The following is a 20215-nucleotide window of genomic DNA, read 5'->3' on the forward strand; positions in this document are numbered from 1 at the left end:
CGAAGGTCGGTCCAGGCCCAATATGTAGCCCAATAACATTTATTTTTAACTAACTAAACTATCAATTATCAAAAAGACAAAACAGAGAGATAAGAAGAATAAAGAAACATAACTAAGTCAAATAAAGTTGAATCTCTGTCTTTTTTGTCATCTTGGTCCCATACATAGTGCCAAATCTCAATCTGTGTGAGTTGTGACTCGTATAGGTTCCTAGGGTTTGTGTAATTGAGAGAGAGAGGGGGGTAAGAAGGGATTTGAGATGCATAATAACTCCTCCACCTCCGGTGGTGACCTTGAAAAGCAGCAGCAGGACAAGGATGCCCAGAAGCAGAGCGAGTCTGTGAATGAAGCGCAGAGCCTCACCATCGTTGTCTGCAATGGAGATTCAAGTGGGACAGAAGTGGCTCAGATCCAGAAAAAGGTTAGCTTGTCTAGGAGTAGCAGCAGCTCTCACGAGCAGTGCAGGGTTTGTCAACAAGAGAAAGAAGAGGCTTTTATTGAACTTGGGTGCCATTGTCGTGGTGGTCTTGCTAAAGCTCATAGGTCTTGTATTGATGCTTGGTTTCGCACTAAAGGTTCTAATCAGTGTGAGATCTGTCAAGTTGTGGCTGTCAACGTCACACCTCCGGAGACACAACCAACTACGAATTACTGGGTTTGGAGGATTGATCCTAGCTATAGACAAGAAGAGCGTGAGAGAGGATGTTTTAGTCCGCTTTGGGTTGCGTTCTCAATTCTCATTGGTGGTCTAATGCTTGATGTGTTAATATCCATTACACTTGGGGTCTCTGCTCTTCCGGTTAACATCATTATTGGAGTCATAGTGGTGCTTGGTCTAGGAACTGCGCTAAGGCTGACTTTGGAGTTCTGTTATGAATGGAGCTTGAGAAGAGCGGTGCAGAGGGCGGTGCAGAGGGCGGAAGCAAACAACTTTAATAATAATATTGCGTATCCACCTGCTTTGTAGGGGGAGAAACTATGTCAAAGTTAAAAACTCGTGTGTATGTTAAAGTTTTATGAGACGTGTAGAATTACAATGCTAAATTTGTTTGGGGAGAAAGAACACAAAGATGGCAAGTTTTAAGTTTCTCTTTTTAAGGCATATTAGAAGAAAATGAAGTAAAACTTCGAAACATGAGATGAGAGACAATTGTTTTTTTACTATAAAAGTCTAACGAAGTTTTTTGGCTTGTATCTCAAAATAAATGCACGAGGAATAAATTTGCTCTGTATAAATGAATATATATTAAAATCATCAGTAAAGAGGCCATTTATCACAGACATAACCCAACAAACAAACTCGATGGGGGAGAAAAAAAAAAAAAAAAAAAAGGAAGCTTCGGTGTGTATACCTCGCCAATCTCAACAAGCCTTCGATCTCTCTATAAACCATCTCCACAAAAAAAAACTATTGACCGAAGAAATCAGAACAAAATAATGACACGGGGGCAGATGAAACGGAACCACTTTACTGGGACTAACCATACTTACATATGTTACAGACGAACAAACATGTTCACAATTTGAGTTTAAGATTTCCACGGCTTGCTACTTCACCTTAGACTTCCGAGTATTCAAACCTGAGATTTTCTGCCAATTTTTTCTTGCCGTTTGTATCAATGAGGTCTGATTCTATACTTTCATTCCCACCCGAGCTTCAGCATCTGATCCACCACCTTTAAGCTTAACTGCAGGGATACATCTTTTATCATAAACTATGTCAATCATAGAAACTTTAGTGTATTGATAAACTGACGTAGAACCCATCAAGGATGCTGGATTTTATGGAGACTTACTAATAGTTCATAGCAATTGACTCATCTGAACCTAAACACTCTCAAAATGATTAAAACTTACAGCTGGATCAGTGAAGATAATCAACTGTTTATCTTCCGTGGATACTAATAGGTTTGTGTTGTCAACGTTCAGAGTCAGTGCCCTTATATCCTGGCCTTGACCAAGCTTAAGCACATGGAATACCTACAAGACAAGCATAACAGGTTATTTAGACCAGAAAATTAGCGCCCGTGAATTAGTTTACCTCTTTAAGGAGTGTTCATATTATACCTTTAGTGTGTATAAGTTGAGGAAGCAAATTGAAGGAGATGGAACATCCAGTCTTTCAATTTCGTTGCCATCTTTTGATGTATCGTTACTGCTCGACAAGTCCATGCTGGAACATGAGTTCATCCCAATCAACGCATTTTGACCATCCATAGATATTTCCATGCAACTTATGCTACAAGAGAAAGGAAGTTTTGCTTTTGCGATCAGAACCCCGTTAATGGTGAACACGCTAATAGAACCTTCCAAACTCATCCATGCCATTATAATCCCATCAGATGAAATGCAGAGAGAATCAGCGGTCACACCAACTAATCGTCTGATCAGCCGTCCTTTTCTAATGGAATGCAATAGAACATCTGAGGACTCAGAAGACGAAACAACGACTCCTTGATCTGAGCTGACACAACAACAAATTATTTCTCTTCGATGACCACGGAGCACTTGTATCGGCCCTTCAATACGACACTTTTTGCCTTTGTTTGCCAATGAGTTGGCCAGATTCGTGTTGCTGGCGGAGGAGGGCGCACCGGAGCCAGTTGATGGCTCAGACACGCTTGTTCGAGAAGTAAAGGCCTTGTGAATTCTCCACAGCAAAACAGTACTGTCTCGTGAACCCGTCACAAGGAAGTTGTTGTCTGGAGACAGAGCCAGACATGTAACAGGGGCACAGTGCCCAAAAGCTGTTTCCAGAGTTTTTGCTCCATCAGATGAGACCAGCTTGATACTGTTATCCGCATGTCCACCTATTATCAAACACATGATTTCCGTAAATACATTACCATCAAACTTAGGACCGTATAAATGCTTGCTTATTACCTGTGATTATTTCCCCGTCGCTTGTAATAACAACAACGGAGGAACTTCTGATTCCTGATGCGGCAAATGCCTGTGCCTGAGGAAATTGCCAGTCACCAGTTCCAGAACTAGCTGGACCCTTGAACATGCGCATCAATGATCCACTAGTTGAAGTCGCTGTTGCCTTCCCATGATGAAAGAGGAAAGGAGTACCTTGGCCATCAGGGGTGTTTGGTTGCCACTTGTGCTGTGCAACACGAGCTGCTGGCACATTCAAGTCCACAATCACAACACTATCTGAAGATGCCTGAATAGCTGAGGCTGGTAAGTTGCAGCGTTCCGGAGCTTGGACAGCATACGGTTTTATTTCTTTTGGATTTCGAAAAATAGTCTGACAAAAATTCAAAACAACTGTCATGTACACGTCGTGAATTTAACATGAAGAAAATAAAGTACAGACTACGTAAGACTTTTCTTGGTCTTAATTTCCCCGAGAATCCCCCATACTCACATATCATGCAGTAGACAGAGAAAACCCTATTTATTTTGATAAAAGGTTGTAAGGAACCTATCGACCTTGAATATAGCTCACCCTCAAAGAAATGGTGTTTAAAAGAAGTATTTACTAAACTGCAAAACCAAATTGTCACTAGCAGTTACCTGCATATGTAGCACATCTTTCAACGGCATCCTCTTCATGTGAGGAACAGTCAATAGCTGGGATGGTGTTTGCCCAAAATAAGCTATCTGGTCTTGTGTAGCACGTTGTTGTACCTTCATCAAACAGAGACAGGGCAAGTCATGTCAACACGTCAATACTTAAACTGAGCAACTACAACAGTATAGCAAAAATTGCCTTACCGGGTCCGTGATCTTGTCAATATCAACAGTCCCCTCATAAGTAATGTAGAAGAAAACGTTATTTGCCAATATAGCTTCTTTGCCACGTTGTTTATATCTGAACGAATAAGTTAAATAAAAGTAGAACAATTTAATGGCTTACAAAGAAACTTTGTTGTGATTATTTTGCTGGAGGAAACAAAGTTAAGGAAAAATGTGCTGGCAGTATATCATCAGTTCAAGGGAGAAGACCTACCCAAATATGAGATCAATCCATTCATGTAAATGTGCAGATACATGCTCGCTCTCAAGAGCCCTTCGTTGCTTGTGTACAAAATCCACTGGGTTTTTGGCCCAAGGAGGAAGTTTTACAGCATCTGATAGATAAAAAAAAAAAACGCATCAGATAACACACATTTTATTATGCCAGGCATAAATTTTGGATATGACAAGGAAGGAAACCACAATACCAAGCTTTTCTCCCAACTGTGTTGTACCAAAGTCAATCGAATTTTCGTTTGTCAGCACCTCAGGGAGGTAAAACAACTCTGGAACCTGTAAATTTAGTGGCTCAATAAGGGTAGGTTCTTGAATTGTTAAGGAAGAGAAATACATTTGATGCTTTAGGAAAACCAATACGTACCAATTCTTTCACATCACTCATGTCTTCTAGAACTCCATTCCAAGTGCCTGGAATGTCTGAAAACATGCGGTCTGCATGATCAAACTTTCCACCTTGAAGTTGAATTGACAGAGTTGTGAACGGTTCAACTCTGGCCAGATAATACAACACCTGCACACATGAAATAAATGATAAAGGTGTACAAACTCCATCCAGTTGCATCAAAAATAATATCCACTGTCTTCTCTCCAAGAGTCAGAGGTGCACAAACTTTAAACTGGGAATGGCAGTAATAGTGGTAGGATATTATAGAGAAGATAACTTACTGCTCCAGCACTTGAGTAATGTGAGCCATAGTGGAATTTGGGAATAACTGGATCTTCAAAGCTAGAATATCGCTCTTGAAATTTTTTGAGACGCTCTGGGTTCAATGCACCAATTGGCTGAACATATCCAGATCCACATCAAAACAAGATTCTCTAGGTTTATGAATCATCATATGCAGGCTAAGAAAGTAAAACTGGAAACAAAGTGCAAAGAATACCACCTTCGAAAGATCTCTGAAGGTAGATGGATTTGAAAGGTCTAGACTTTCTGAACTGTTGTCAGAAATAATCCACGGAAAAACAGGATACTGCAAAGAATAAGAAATCTATCAAGGAAGAACGGACATTGACACTCACCAGGAATATGCTAAAGAGCACAAGATCTACCTGAGTAATGTCATTATAACTACGGCCAGCCAACGTGTTAAGCTGCATTAAGTATTCAAAATTGCTAATCTGCAGATATTATCCAGATGGAGATCTTTCTTTATCAGATGTTATTCTTAAATACGGATATAAAAATGTATGACAAGTCTGAGTGTGCAGTTTATTGGTACCTCCCATCTAGCCCATCGCTCCATTAACTGAGTTCTTCTCAAAAGCTGTTCAGGCCTCTGAAAAAGTAACAATATATGTAAATTTGCAGCACAGAACGAAAAGTGACTCAGCCTAGTCATATGCTTTATCAATTTCCCATTGAAGAATAACATGGACCAAGAGTAATTCAAAAGCTAAAGAAGTTGGCAAGGGCAAAATAGAAACCTGAGTTGCTAGGTAAACATTGTTCAAGTGAGGAGGCCTTGCTTGAACGATAGCTCGATATGCATTTCTTCTTCCCTCAGTATTCTGTGATGTTAAACAAGTAAATTGGGAAAAGTATTTGGTTACAGCATGCGGAGACCTATTGGCAAGGTCAGAAAGATAAATATATCGTATGTAGAAAGGGTTTTAGATGCAGTACCCCAAAATCAAAAAAGAAGTTTGAACGGTCAACCATAAAGAGTTCCAAGGCGCTCCTTCTCAGGAGATATCTGAGAAAAAAAATAGACAAAGAAAAGATCATCAGTTATATGCTAATCCTGAGAGATCAAAAAGGAATCTCTACTCATAAAGAAAGAGGAAAACTTCCCGAAAAAGTAAAATCAGGTAACGATGAAAAAGATTGATTAACTCCACGGGTAAGAGAAAGGTAATACTACAAAAATAATAAATATTCTGCTAAAGTATAAGCACGTCTAAACCATTCCAGAAGTTCTTTAGATGAATCTTAATTAAATAAACATAAAAGTTCTAAATTCTAAGAGATCATCTGAATATTAAATGAAGTAATGAACAGGAATACATGAGCTAAACAGAATTTTAATGATGAAGCTTTACCTCCGGCTATAAATCTGATGAAGAGAAGACATTGGCCAACTACGATCCTTTTCTTGGTCACGTGATTGGGATCCATATGAGTGATCAGTCAAATTCTGGCTTTCTCTGTTGTCAACAATAAAATTTATCCTCCGTGTTGTAATCTGAGAAGGCACAGCAGTTTGATCAGCAACCAGAAAATCCATACAAAAAAAAAACATATATGGGAATTATGAGCCAATTCAGATTTATATAATGTCTACATGCCAAAATTCTTGAATTCACTTGATCCAAGTAGTCTAGTTGATTCTTATCCAATTTATTAACTACTTTCGAGTTAGCTACTTGTTGAGAATCCAAAACATTCAAGTCGGTCGAACATACTTGAAAGGTTCCTTTCACAACCCTTAGTGGCCGGACCATTGATGTGGGAAACTCAAGAAGGATCCTTTCATCAACTTCACTGGGAACAAAGCCAGGTGCTACTGCTGAAGAATCTCGGACCATTTCATGGTCATTTGAAGTTCGAGGATCACTAGTCCCTGCTGAATTTCTGGATGCATGCTCATGTGAACCAGATATTCTCTCTTCATTTTCCCTTCTATGTTCTTCAGCATGGCCTTTGATATCATGATGATCACCCTCTCCATGTTCATCATCTTCATACGCTATTTCCATTGATATAACTTCAGCAGCAAGAACAGGAGGATTCGATGCAGAACCCTTGCTACCATTATCACTTTTTGTGTCTGTCTGATCATCATAGTTTGCTGCTGCCCCGAGATGATCAGTCCCAGAATAATCCCTCCTTATACACTGTCTCATCCTTGAAAAGCTTTCCATAGAATCAAGTTTCCAAAAAACCTGCATGTTTAATGATATCACGTTACTGAGAAACTTCTTAACATGTTCCAGATTCTTAGAAAGAAACACGGCTTACGCGTTCAGGACTGCATATTTCATCTCCAAAAGGCCCAAAAAAGCATCTCATTTCTGCCAAGTAACGAATTAATTTGCGCCAACCACGGCTTCCCAAGCATAGGCGAGTTGCCGCAATGATATCATCTTGCATACGCCTATCAATCTGGTGAGAAGTTGAACCAAAAAGTGAGAGTCAAGAGTATGCACCCTTCAAAAACTATGAAGTGTGCCAAGGTGGAAATCAAACCTCTGATCTTTGCATGTTACGTGCTAAAGCAAAACTTGCCACCAGTACAGCAATAAATTTGTACGACAAAGCATTGAAATCTTTTCCATAAACTGATTTTGTATCCGTTGGTTGGAGACATTCCATCCATGCCACTCCCATAGCTTCGGAAGTGTTCCATCTCTGTAAACGCTCCATGTCACCGATATTCCTCCGCTGCGCAGAAGTAGCCATTGCAACAGCACTCAGACCTCTTCCTGAACCAATCTTTGCATTCCGTTCAAGATCTCGTGCAGCTGCCAAAGCTGCCGCTTTTGCAGCAGCTTTATCCCTTGGTCGGGGTGGTGCATTGTTGTTTGGAGGCTCCAGTGGTTTCTGGAAGCTTGAAAAGGTCTGAAGTTTGGCAGTCTTACGCTCAAGCATAGAAGAGTCTCGCCTAAAATGTGAAGCTGTAGGAGGTGGCGGGGCTTCCCAGCCAGCTGCCCCTGCAGCTATCATTGCTAGAGCCATTGCAGCAGGCGGTGAAGCAAAAGCAGCAGCCCACTCCGGAGTAACCATAGAAAGAGCACCCTAAACAGAAAAATTTGGATAACTCAATTTAGTAAATCAAGCATCAAAAAGTCTAAACCTAATACAAAACTTTGGTAAAAGTAAGCAATTTTTTAAGCGCTGAAATGGCATCTCAGCAACTAGAAATAAACAGTAATCATTATAGAAACATAGAACCATGATAGCAACTGAGTAATGTAAACAGCTTTAAGCTACCTCAACGGGAAGCGCATCAGAAGCCAAGGCACGATCATCAACGACAAGGGGATTCATACCATCAGCAGTGGCAAGTTCATGAATGCCAGCTAAAAGAGGTCGCCATCTCCGGAGGACTGCAACAAATGGTGGTAAAATAGCCTCTATATACTGCTTACGAAGTGGTCTTCTGTCTCTGCTGATAGCATGCCATACCTACACATAATTGTGCTGGAATCAGAAAGTGAAGAAGGAAAAGAAAAAACACAAGGCCCTGGACAGTGAACAGCATCAGATTTTTAACCAAAACACTAAGGACAGCATCAGAAGTAAAATAGGGGAAGATGACAACTTTCCAATCGCTGCATGGAGATTTGAGACCAGAATATCATTAAGCATGCCAATCTGATTAGGGAAGAACTAACCTCAGAATAGAGAACACATGCAGTAACCAGTACTCTCTGCCTCTTTGAATCGGATATTGGCATGTTTAGGATAGGAGAGAGCACACTGTGAGATAAGAAAAAAAAAAGAGTCAAACTTTACCAGGGTGCAAAATTGCTGACACAGTATGTAAGCAGATGGATATCTAATTGGCAATGAAGAGATCAACAAAATATGTCATTGAGTTTACCTCCACAATAAAGCTGATCGGGATTGTCGCATAGACATTAGAGAACCGCTATCTAATGTACCTGAATTCCCGGAAGAACGTTCAGAACTTAGATTTCTCATTAGCATATTATCTTCACCATAGTCTTCTTCCCTCATAGACAGAAGCACCATTCGAAGCATGCATAAGAAAGGCTGATCACTGTCCAGCAACTGGTAGAGGGCTGTCATCCCTCCCATCCCAGTACCAGATCCTCCACCTATTCCAAGGCCACCTCCGAGTCCGGACTCATCTAACAGCAAAGCTTGAAGCATGGATACAGATTTTTTAACCAAGGGAAGTTCAATCCAGTTTCCATGAGTATCTTTTTCTAAAGTAGATTTCCAAGAGTCTGAACCACTGCCACCACCACCAAAAGAACTAGTTTTAGGGGGAAAGCCAACACCATACCACAATCGACTCCTATACTTCCAACCCTCAGCCAAATCCATGGCACAGCTACCATATGAAACAAAAGCACAGGAAACAGATTCATAAGGTTCAGCTGCAGAGGCAGCAGTAAGGCGCTCCATTGCGACTGCAGAAATCTGTCCACTTGAATCAGCCATTGAAGCGAGTATCTGAAAAAGAAAAGTAAAATATATATATATATGTTTAAGAGAATCCTAAATAACAATATTAAAATTTGATATTGAAAATGGCATGCTCGTAAAAGATACAACAATGAAAGAAAAAAAAAAAAAATAGGTATTGACCCAACCAACAAGGAGACGAATTGATCATGAACATAAGAGAAGCATGAACAGATTTACATCATATGAAAATATAATGAAATGTATGAGCGTGGTTTCGAAAATATAATGAAATGTATGAGCGTGGTTTCTTGAAAAGCACTTGATTATACAAGAAAACGTGAGAAACAAAATATTGAAAGTCCATATTAGAGAAATTAGGTGTTTTGAGAATGTTTTCCACTTACATCCAAAGGGACCTTCCCTGAATCACTTGACAGTGAAGCGCGACTGCTAGAAATCTCTGACGATTCTCCGATCGCTGTCAGTGTGCTTGTACGATTTTTAAGAGAAACAAGAGAAAGAGGAGACGGAGAAGCATCAACTGCATTTGTTGTACAAGTTTGTTTGCTTTGTAACCTCAAATGATCTTCGACGAGCATCAAAATCACGATTGCATTTTCCACCAGAAAGACAGAAAGCTGAGCAGCATTTTCTGCTCCAGCCTTTGCATCTTTTGGTGCTAGACCCTCTGCAGCAACACCAGCAGCTGCTGCAGCAATAACTTGAGTCTGTTGAGGGAAAAAAAAGATTGTGTAGATAAAAATCTAGTTCTATCCCAATAGACGGGTGAACACACACACATGCATGAAAGAATAATATGAGAGCACTAAGCTTTACAGCATTGTTTCTTGCAAGCAAACTCCCTGGAAAATATACATTGTGCATTTGTAAAAACAAACTCTACATTTCCTTTATCAAAGACTTATATAGCCATTAAATAGCTCATTGAAAAAAGGTATTTCAAGGAATGGAAGGAGTTGGTTATATGTGGAACTATGGAAGGTATAAAAGAATATTAATTTTGGTTTATCGTTATATATAAGATCTGAAAAAAAAAACGCAGGAAAAGTGGAGTTACCTGAGCCTGCAGTTCTCTGGCAGCAAAGTCTAGCAAACCACCAAAAAGTCTTCTTTTGAAAATTGGTAATGACTCCTCACGCCTTCAAAGAGTAGAAGATAAAATAAAAAAATGACAGGATGCTAGAGATAATGACTCAAAACTACCATACCAATCTTCACAAAACCGAAATAGAAACCGTACAAAAGGCTTGAAATATGTGAAATACACAAGTGCCTCAGGACAAGTGAAGTCATTCAAATTAAGCGTGCAAAGGTGATAAAGAGTTACATGGAAATACCTAATTCTTTGCTCTCCAGTGCTAGAACCACCAACGATAGAAAGCCACTCTGCACAATGAATTGTAGCCTCGATATCCTGTAAGAAGGAAATATATGACAGAAGTAATAATACTTAAAAACAATGGAGCTTGAAGAGAGCTAAGGTGTAAGCCAATAGAAAGTAAAAACAAATATCTACCTTCCAACCATCTTTTTGGCGCATTGAATGTTCCAACATTATGATCAAGAAGTTGTGAATTAGATCTTCTACCTCAGAAGAACCCGCTGAAGCAGACTGTTTCCCAGCATCTTTCTGTGTACACACAAAAGTCAGCAAAATTTGGCAGAGCTGTTGGCACTTTGTCTACAACTTACCAGCTAACAGTTGATTATATACTCTCTTAAGAGTTGCACGCATAAGTGGGCTCACTGACAATACAAAATTGTGATTGAAAAGTTTTAGGTTCTAGAGTTGGATGAGTACCTCATAATTCGAGATCAAAATCTCCAAGATCCACTCAGGCCATTCTTCCATTTTTGTCAGACTGCTTCTATTTTCCGGATGACTACAAGCCAAAAAAAGAAGATCCTGAAAAAAGAAAGAGGGGGTTTAGAAAGTGATCGAATGAATAGAACAATGGAAGCGAACGCTTTTTAAGAAAGTCCGCAGAATAAAAGTTCCAGACAACTAATCTTAAGTTTTATCAGATTTCATGACAGATTGACAGCTATTTGGAACAAAATGCTCATACTGTTTCCTAGTACACTTATACTAACCCAGGGTCCAGAATATCACAAGCACCTTTACAACGACATTTATTCCTTGACAGTCATGACATATACCTGAAGTGCTCGGCTTTGTAGAGCCATGGACGCAGATGGTAGAGACCGCAGGAGGACTAACAAAAGTTGGGAGTGTTCAAAGCGATGACCTGAATCATAAAAGTTAAGGCCATCTTCTGTTGATGAAGCATTGATCTGCAAGAAAGCACACGTGATCGCTATAAGTTTAACCTCACACCAAAATTTTAAAGACTAATCATGATAGACAATGCTGGCGTATGAATGTGAACCACACACATCACAACAGCCGTAGAAATTCATGATAGACAATATATGCTATCACAGAGCATTTTAGGGAGCCAGATTTAAAACCAACTTTCATCAAGTTTCACACCTTCGTGTAACAATACAAATAAGACAAGTACAAAGTTGACGTGAAAGAACCATGCAGAAACACACCAACACTATTTTATAATAAGAAACGCTATATGCTCCCTCTTTTTTCCACCCAAGTCATAGAAAGTAGTACCATGGCAATCAGAAAAGATACCCTATATACTTTTCAATCACTTTGTTCATAAAATGATTAAACAAAATGGGTATCAAGAGCATGCCATACCGAGGCTCCAAGCAAAGTTGTATAGACGTTGTCAGTCATCAGCCTGTTTGGAGCAGATTGAAATGCTTTCAGCAAAGCAAATAGGAGCAATGCGACTTTATCATCAAACATTGTTCCTCCATTTTCATGGAGTCCACTACCCAGGATGTTATTTGTCAAATCAGAACGGGCAACCGAATCAAATGTTAGGTGCCCACTAGAAATTAAAGCACCAATCAATCTAATGATCCCAACGACAACAGCATCACTATTGTCAACATTGTACACGTTATTTCTTGCACTATCAGCACTAATCGAAAGACTTATACCACCAATTTCAGAAACAGACAATATTCTCTCAGTATCTATGGAATTGGTAATGGAAATCGAGTCATTATCACAAATGACAGATGAAAATACATGCTCATTTTCTTGTGGATCTGATGCTGGTTCATTCGGAGACCCTACATTATCATCCTCAACAGAATTTCCATCAGGACCAGAAGGGTCAACACCGGAATCCAACTTTTTTACAGAACCAGACCCGTTGTTCTGACTCTTTTCACTTTGATCAGTTGATGACCTTGTTCTACTCTTACCCATAGCTAAAACATTATCCTCACCAGTTTTAGCTTCTCGCTGCAGCAGAACAAGAAGTGTTTCTATCCCACCTGATGTTATAAATACCTCTGCAAACATCTGAGCTCTTGCAGCATTCGGCTGTACAACTAACCTATACATAAGGTGTAATACCCTCGCAACCTAAAATTATGAAAAAGGTTAAATAGTGTCAGACAGCACGTATTTGTCATATAATTTGATTCATTGCCATTCTTCTAATTACCAACACAAAGGAATGCAATCTGTTAGATCATTATATCTCGAACTGACCCACATTTTACCATGCAAACTATTATAAGATGGTTTTCCAGAATTCAAGTATACATATTCTGACTACTATCACGCAGACTGGAAATGGCGCTAAGATGCAAGGACTGGACGGCATAACTAAAAGATGGCGAAAAATGAATTGAATTGGCATTGAATATGCAATTAACCTAAGATAATACACGTGAAACACACATATTCATCGCTAGAGATAATTTCCATCCAAGACAAACAGTAATGGAATAGGGAGTATACTAAAATTGGAAAAATAAACTTTCAGGGCAACTAAATTATTATATATAATAGTTGAATGGCATATACTCCCTCTGTTATTTTATAATTGATCTTTTAAGCTAATGGTAGAAAATTTTTACTTCCCCATTTTGGTTGTCAAATGGTGTTAATGGAAAAAAATAACACTAAGGAAACGTATTACCTGATTTGGCTGTGGACTGTCAATTATGAAACCAAGTAACTGACGGAGGTCATCAGCAGCTAAAGAAGGAGATGCTGCTCCCATTAGAAGTTCAATAATCACCAGAAGTTCATCAATCAGAGCATTAAGTTCCCCCATTTGACGCGTATTCCCGTCAAGAGGAAAAGTGGTCTCCGAATCCTTCTCAGAAATCATCCAATAGCATCTTCGACAGCCATCTAGAAGCAGCTGAATAGCTTCGGCATTCCTCATGGCTGTTGCCTCAGTGAAAACCATATCTTGAAGGGATGACAATAGCTTCTTCTGGAGTCCATAATTGCATAGGCTCCATATCTTTAAATCTAATAGAAGTGTGCGAAAGAGCTGCACTTTAAGAACATGATTGATCTTCTGAGATTGGCAAAGAGAAACAATGGCAGCAACCAGTTCCTCCTCTTCTACTCCGCCATGCTTCCTGTCGAGGGATGCAAGTGAGTGTAGAAGATAACTCAGAATTCTAGCAAGAATCTCGGGTCCCTGATTACGACACAACTCTTCATTGTTCCCAGGATGTTGAATAGCAACTGATAGGATTCTAAATACAGGAGCAGCAAGAGTTACTGTGGACAAAGACAATGGAAGATTTCCAGGACATGGCTCCAAGCTATCTTTCTGCACATTGCTTACGGTCAAAGGAAGCAGGGACATGGGTCCTCCATAAGCTAGGGCCCAGAAGGACTCCACTGGCTTTATTCTCGTTGCAACATGGACTTGTCCAAGAACCTCAGCTGGTCGCCTTAGAGTGCCTTAACCAAGATAAAAAATACAAAGTAATCAAATTTTGGTCTAACTACAGCCAGAAAATGAAAATGATTGTTTAGTGTTATCAGATTTAAAGAGCATTTGAGCTAAAATTGTAATAAAAATGAAGTATAAATATAGGCACCTGCTGCTCCCGAAAGTGAAGCATCTGGGCAAAACCGCCCACTTAGCAGACAAGGGTGGTAAAGCAGGTGAGTATATCCTCCAATATCTGCATCCAAATTACTATTTTCCTCTGCCCTATTACGTACATAGTCATTTGTAGCTAGCCAAGGAAGGCCTGCCCCATTCCCAAAACAAGGCAAAACATCCCCACCTCTAGAAGCCAAGCGCGCCATTCTCTCAGGACCAATTGGTTCCTTAAATATATAAACTGGTCCCATCTCTGCAAACAAAGGACATTGACGACGACGACGTTGTAGACCAGCCATAGTAGGAGGAGGATTTGTGCCAATGCAACAGAAAGAGAGGGGCTTGGATATACGAGGGAAATCAAAAGGACGACTTTCGTACAAGGATCCATCAATATAAAGCCGTAATTCACTCTCGGCTTTCCCCAGAAGCCCCTGCTTGCAGCTATGCTCGAGACCAATAAAATACCAACATTGAGGCTTAAATGCATGAGTAAAATGCAGCGAAGACTTTCTTCCTTTCCCGCTACCACTCTCAACCACCAGAAATTGAGCATGGAAATATGCTTCTATTCCCTGATTATCAGCGGACAAAAAGCTGAACAAACGTGGCATATGAGCAGTACCCTCACCAGCGAGGGCACTCGCAGCCGCTGCAGCTGACATGGCGGATGTTTTCCCTGACTTGGCTGCTGCGGCAGCAGCAATTGCAGCTGCCGCAGTTGCAGCATTTAATGTGTCAGCAAATGATTCAATATAGATCCATGTTGCAAATGTGTAGCCATTGGTAAAGGGCCAACGACTTTCTCCGGGACCAAGTAAGCCAGAGCTTTCACCATCAAATTCAAAAGTACAAGCAGGTCCCCTTGATTCCTTTCCACTCATTGTCTTCTCCAAAGCAAGCATCAACGGACTTGACCATGCTGTTGTAATCGCTATTTTTATAACCTGAAGCCACCTGTGTAAATCATCGACACTAAGGGAGTGTCCAGCTAAATGTTGGATGCATAGTAACAGGACAGAAGCAGCACTCCATTTCATATCAACATCCTTGAAAATTATCTCTTCCACTGATCGCAACAAAACCCCCAATAAACCTGCCGTGGAACACATAGCTCTGTTTCTCGTGCATGACCGTAAAATAACCAGCAAGCCCCGAACCATGCGAGTCTTTGGGGACATAAAATTAACGCTATCACCTAAACCAGGAAGCCAAGGAATAAGCTCACCAGAAACAATAGCAGCACGGGAATTTAACATGACACTAGGAGGGTTGCTATCTTCATCCTCTTCAAAACTCTCAACTCCACCCATGGTGGCAATAAGTGAATCGACAACAAGGAAAGCAGTGGCCTCTGACTCTTCTCCAGCGCCAAAACTCTCAATACCGCAGACAACATTCTTTAGTTTGTCTAAACTTTCAGGTTTCCCCATAATGGCTGAATCCACTAGATGCAGTAGCTCTGGAGAAACATTTGGAACTGTAGCCTTTGGCTTGGGTTTCTGCGGGGAATGAACTGGGGAATACCCAGATTCTGGATGGTGGAAAGAATCCAGACTAGTCTCAGACAGGGACTGCTGCATAGGATCAGGTGCGTCTCTCTCAGGTCCAGGGCTAGAAAGTCGGTCACTTTGCACATCATCCATGGGCATCAAATCATACATCTCCTGAGTCCCGGACAAGTGATCAGTAAGTCCTTCGGTGCCACCAAAAGAGGACCTCCCAAGATCAGAATTTGAAGTGCTTCCAGGCTCCTTAAGTTCACCATGTGATTCATTGACAGCTTTTTCCTGATCTCCCAGAGACACTTGTTCAAAATCATCATCCTTGAAAACTCTATCAGCTGAACTAATCCCTTGCATTGCTGTATCATCCTTGGCAATAAAACCAGAAGAATCCCCTATATCAAATGCCTCAATCTTGTCCTGCAAAGGATTAGCTATATCAGGCTTATCAGCTTCTTCTGCAAGCTTTCTTTCACCATCTTCTTCCATTCTATCAACTTATAAAGAGTACACTCATTCACACCGTTCTCTCAGCCTCCACCTGTTTAAACATCCAATTAAAGCTCGTGAGTCGAATGCATCGACACTGATGTAGATGAGAACTAAAGTTGAGAACAAAGGCACTACGATTGAACCAAAGAAACTATTTATGATATACTCACTTGGATCTACTAAGAGTTACATATACAGCATGAGAAAAAAATACAAAAAAAAAAAAAAAAAAAAAAAGAGGAGCAAATCACATAATAATATATGCACAGCAAAGATTCAATTAGAAGATCAGATCTTAGCGAGGATCGATTAGGAAATTTTTTGAAATTCGTATAAAAAACACATTCTGCGGGTATCATCGATAACTATGAAAGAAGAAAATGCTCATAGAAATCAATGCCAAAAGAGAATACGCACGGATCGGACCGGAGAGATGTACGGATATGATGAATCGGAAGCAGTCCAACAAATCTGGACAGATTCTCTATCCTCCGGCTGCGCAACGAAAGCTTGGTAGATGGAGAATGAGAAAGATTGAGTGAGAGGACGACGAAAGTAAAAGAGAGGTGGAGACGACGATCGGAGAAAGAGTAGCGAAGGGAGGCGACTTGGGCGCGCGGGAGAGAGAGAAGCGAAGAGACGAAGAGAGAGAGAGATTTGTGGTTTTTTACTGATTTTGGGATTTAGCATTTAACAACTAATTACTGTATTTCTTTCTTTTTTACTAAGTATTATGATATATGATATAAAATGAGATCATCTACTACATGTGATACTTTTCTTTTTTTGGGTCAAAGTAATTTACTTTCTAAATCTACCTTTCAAAGTCTTTCAACAAGTGTTATTAGGGCATTGGAAAAAAAAAACAAACAAAAACATTTATTATAATTTTGACATAAACTTCAATCATAATATTTGTTTAGGTGGAACTCAATGGTGATTGGTGTATTGGTTACTTGGTTACACTTTCACCAAACAACAAAATCCTCTACTTTTTTTTTTCTCCTTTCAAACCAGCTTAGATTTATGGGCCTTGTATCAGCTGCTAAAGATATAACGTAGGCCCAATAGCAATATTGATACCTTGACTTCTTCAACCCTAGGCACCACCTCACTAGAAGATATCTGCAAACTTAAAACAACGAGACAAACACCTTCGTGATGATCTTTCTTCTTTTATTTTTATATGTTTTACATAGGATCATTAATTATTATATGTTTTACAACTCTTAAACAAACAGAAGAAAGTATGGCTATTTGATAGTGCGTTTCTTGATGGGAATGGCATGTAACGGTTTGGTCTTATGTAATGTGATACCAAAGGTCTCGTCCATGTCCAACTCCTCAGGAAATATGCCGTTTGGAAGCTTCCATTCAAATGAATAAAGAAGCGAAGCAAGTATGAGAGACACGATCTTCACAGCCAAAGGCAATCCCGGACATATTCTACGTCCCGCCCCAAACGGTGTTAGCTCATAATCTCTACCTTTCACGTCAGTATCTTTCCCTAAAAACCTCTCAGGCTCGAACTGTGTCGGGTTCTCCCACACATTCGGATCTCGTCCGATGGCCCAAACGTTCACCAAAACCTGAGCATCTTTAGGCACCATGAATCCAAGAATCTCCACATCCGTCTCTGCTTCCCGCGGGAGGAGAAGGGGAAGAGCTGGGTGCAAACGGAAAGTTTCTTTTACAACCGCTTGTAAATAGGGCAACTCTGAGATATCTGACTCTTGAACGACACCGTTTTCTCCTAAGACACGGTCTATCTCGGCCTGAGCTTTCGCCATCGTTTTAGGGTTTTTTAGTAACTCTGCCATTGCCCACTCTACGTTAGTAGAGTTTGTATCCGTGCCTGCTGCAAACATATCCTGACATATATAATCACATACAGTAGCGGATCTAGAAAAAAAAATTAGCCGGGGCAAATTTTAACTGAAACGGAAAAAAATTTCTATAAGAATTCAAGTTTTTTGGTGAAAAATATAACTCAAATTTTATTTAAGAAAGACAACCCATTTAAAAAAATTGGTTAATTTTTTAAGTAACACAATACTATTAAAAGTATACGGATTGAAATATTGGTAAAATAAATAGACAAATTGGACTTTTAACTTGGTTTTGTATAGATTGGAAGACGCATTTGATGTCAAAAACGTGTGAATATAGAAAAACCTGATTAACAGGGGCAAAAAAGAATTTATTACCAAGGGCATAATTCAAAACTGTTATAAAATAGCATTAGTCTAAAAAAATTTGATAATGGCAACTGCCCCTCCCTACTCTAACGTGGATCCGCCCTTGATCACATATCAGTAACGGCGACATTTAAGCTTTATATATATGTAATAATTCATATTAAAACTTCAGTAAACAGAACTTTTTTTTTAATAAACAGAACATATATGTTCCAGTAAAAGCATTGAATATGTTTTTGTACCCTCGAAGTTTCCTTCGTAAGATTTGTTGGAATGTTACGATTGATGACATCAGAAAACTAGTGGATTCAATGCTGGTAGGATCGGACTTACCAAGAGAAGGTGTTCAATATCGCTATTGTCAAGCTCAGGTTCAACTCCTTGTGTGAGGGCAAGAAGCGAATCCAAGAAATCTATGTCGGAAACATCATCTGTAGATTCATTCCACAATGCTATTTTCGCATCCATGAACCCACGAAAAAGCCTAAACAACCTCTCGGTGCAACCCTTCATGTTCTTTCTATTACTTTGCAGATCAAGGAAACCCAAAAATGGAAAAAAGTTGGCAAGGTCTGGTTTCCCGACAGCTACCATGACAGCAGTCACCGTTTCCTGGAACCCATTAGAAATTTTCGAGTCGTAGCTACCGAGATCAACGGAAAACAAAATGTTCGATATGATATTAAGAGCTGTGGTGAAAGATGCACGAGAAATATCAACTGCTTCTTCTCTCTTGCTGCTTTCACTCACGAATTTCACAAGCTCTTGCACCTTCTTCATTCGCAGAGCTTTAGTGGTTTCGATACGCTGCGGGGAGAACATGAGACTCACAGACAATTTTCTCAACAACCTGACAAAACAGAACAACAATTTATGATCCGTTTTTAGGTCTTTGTTACGTTTTTTAATTTTTTACATTTATTGATTATAGGTTTAAAGTTTAAACACACAATATTTTGGGAGTACATACTATAATCATTTGAAAATTGTTAAGGCAAATTCAAGGGACCAAAATAAATAGGTCTGCGTTTACAATTTTCATCTAGTACATAGTTGTGTTTATTGTTTATTTCTCATATTATATTAATAACTACTACATTATTGTGTTTTTTAATAGAAAATATCGATATACAGTATATAGTTTAGCTGTAAAAGAGTAGGATTTTTTTGCATTTGAAACAATGGAATCTCTAATTATCCACAAAAGTATAATCATGAGAAAATAATAGTACCATAGGAGAAAAAAATTGTTAGGTATTGGTTGAAAAAAAAAATGTTAGGTGCTAATTATACCTACAACGAGCCGAAGACGATGGAAGCCAGGCTACGGAAACCTCGTGGTGATTGATGGACCGTATAGAGTTAGTTGATTTACGGCCAGACAAGATCTGGTCATGTGTTCTTAGTACTTCTCTTGCAGCTTCTGGTGAAGCTATGACCACTGAGTTTAAACGTCCAAGCTTAAGACTCATGATTGGCCCATAGGTCTTTGAGAGGTCGGCGAATGAGCGGTGAGGGCTTTGACCGACTTGGTGAATGTTTCCGATTATCGGCAATCGTGGAGGTCCAGGAGGTAGCGTGGCGGAGCGGTAAGAGCTCCGTCGGAATCTTGTGGTGGTGGTGAAGATAAGGAAACATGTTGAGAGAAAGCAAAGGAGCAAGAACATAACATTTTCTGAGATTATTTCCATCTGTGTTATAAAATAATTTGGTTTAGTTGACTCATATTTATAATGTTTAGGTACCAATCCGAAATCCACGATGGATCCGATTTTCTACTACTAGTAGTAGTAATTAGCGAATCCCACTTGTCATAAAATAGATACACGATGTTTTTTCAAGGACCCAGCGTTTGCAAAAGTCTACGAATGAATTTTGCAATTAAAAGATACGCAGAGGTGGCATGATTAAGAAATTATATTACACTTAAAAGCGATGTGTTGGTTGTTGGTCGATAAT

The 20215-nt window shown here is 39.6% G+C and overlaps 3 protein-coding genes across 4 annotated transcripts; 1 reads left to right on the forward strand and 2 right to left on the reverse strand.

Moving 5' to 3' along the window:
• Positions 1-81: 81 nt before the first annotated feature.
• On the forward strand, positions 82-1060 carry LOC104783114 (uncharacterized). The gene has a single exon (XM_010508207.3). The coding sequence runs from the start codon at positions 260-262 to the stop codon at positions 965-967; it is 708 nt and encodes a 235-aa protein (XP_010506509.2). The 5' UTR covers positions 82-259; the 3' UTR covers positions 968-1060.
• Positions 1061-1221: 161 nt separating this feature from the next.
• LOC104783115 (BEACH domain-containing protein C2) lies at positions 1222-16778 on the reverse strand. Of its 2 annotated transcripts, none has more exons than XM_087511249.1 (32): positions 16476-16778; positions 14054-16107; positions 13129-13913; positions 11826-12566; positions 11267-11401; positions 10908-11012; positions 10623-10736; positions 10444-10520; positions 10164-10245; positions 9490-9813; positions 8532-9130; positions 8323-8407; positions 7919-8113; positions 7175-7723; positions 6947-7090; positions 6391-6870; positions 6028-6170; positions 5612-5681; positions 5413-5496; positions 5208-5264; positions 5038-5106; positions 4872-4958; positions 4651-4767; positions 4346-4495; positions 4173-4257; positions 3959-4079; positions 3724-3820; positions 3523-3636; positions 2884-3253; positions 2068-2810; positions 1858-1980; positions 1222-1688 (listed from the first exon to the last, which is right to left on the reverse strand). In XM_087511249.1, the coding sequence occupies exons 2-32, from the start codon at positions 16053-16055 to the stop codon at positions 1641-1643; spliced, it is 8895 nt and encodes a 2964-aa protein (XP_087367375.1). In that variant the 5' UTR covers positions 16056-16107; positions 16476-16778; the 3' UTR covers positions 1222-1640. The 2 variants fall into 2 exon arrangements, with proteins under 2 accessions (XP_087367375.1, XP_087367376.1); XM_087511250.1 differs by having other exon boundaries at positions 16485-16757.
• Positions 16779-17213: 435 nt separating this feature from the next.
• Positions 17214-20112, reverse strand: LOC104783116 (cytochrome P450 76C4-like). Its single transcript, XM_010508211.3, has 3 exons — positions 19550-20112; positions 18590-19106; positions 17214-17929 (listed from the first exon to the last, which is right to left on the reverse strand). The coding sequence occupies exons 1-3, from the start codon at positions 19945-19947 to the stop codon at positions 17312-17314; spliced, it is 1533 nt and encodes a 510-aa protein (XP_010506513.2). The 5' UTR covers positions 19948-20112; the 3' UTR covers positions 17214-17311.
• Between the last annotated feature and the right edge of the window lie 103 nt (positions 20113-20215).

Source organism: Camelina sativa, chromosome 4 (assembly GCF_030686135.1).
Source record: "Camelina sativa cultivar CO46 ecotype springtype chromosome 4, ASM3068613v1".
Taxonomy (NCBI): Eukaryota; Viridiplantae; Streptophyta; class Magnoliopsida; order Brassicales; family Brassicaceae; genus Camelina; species Camelina sativa.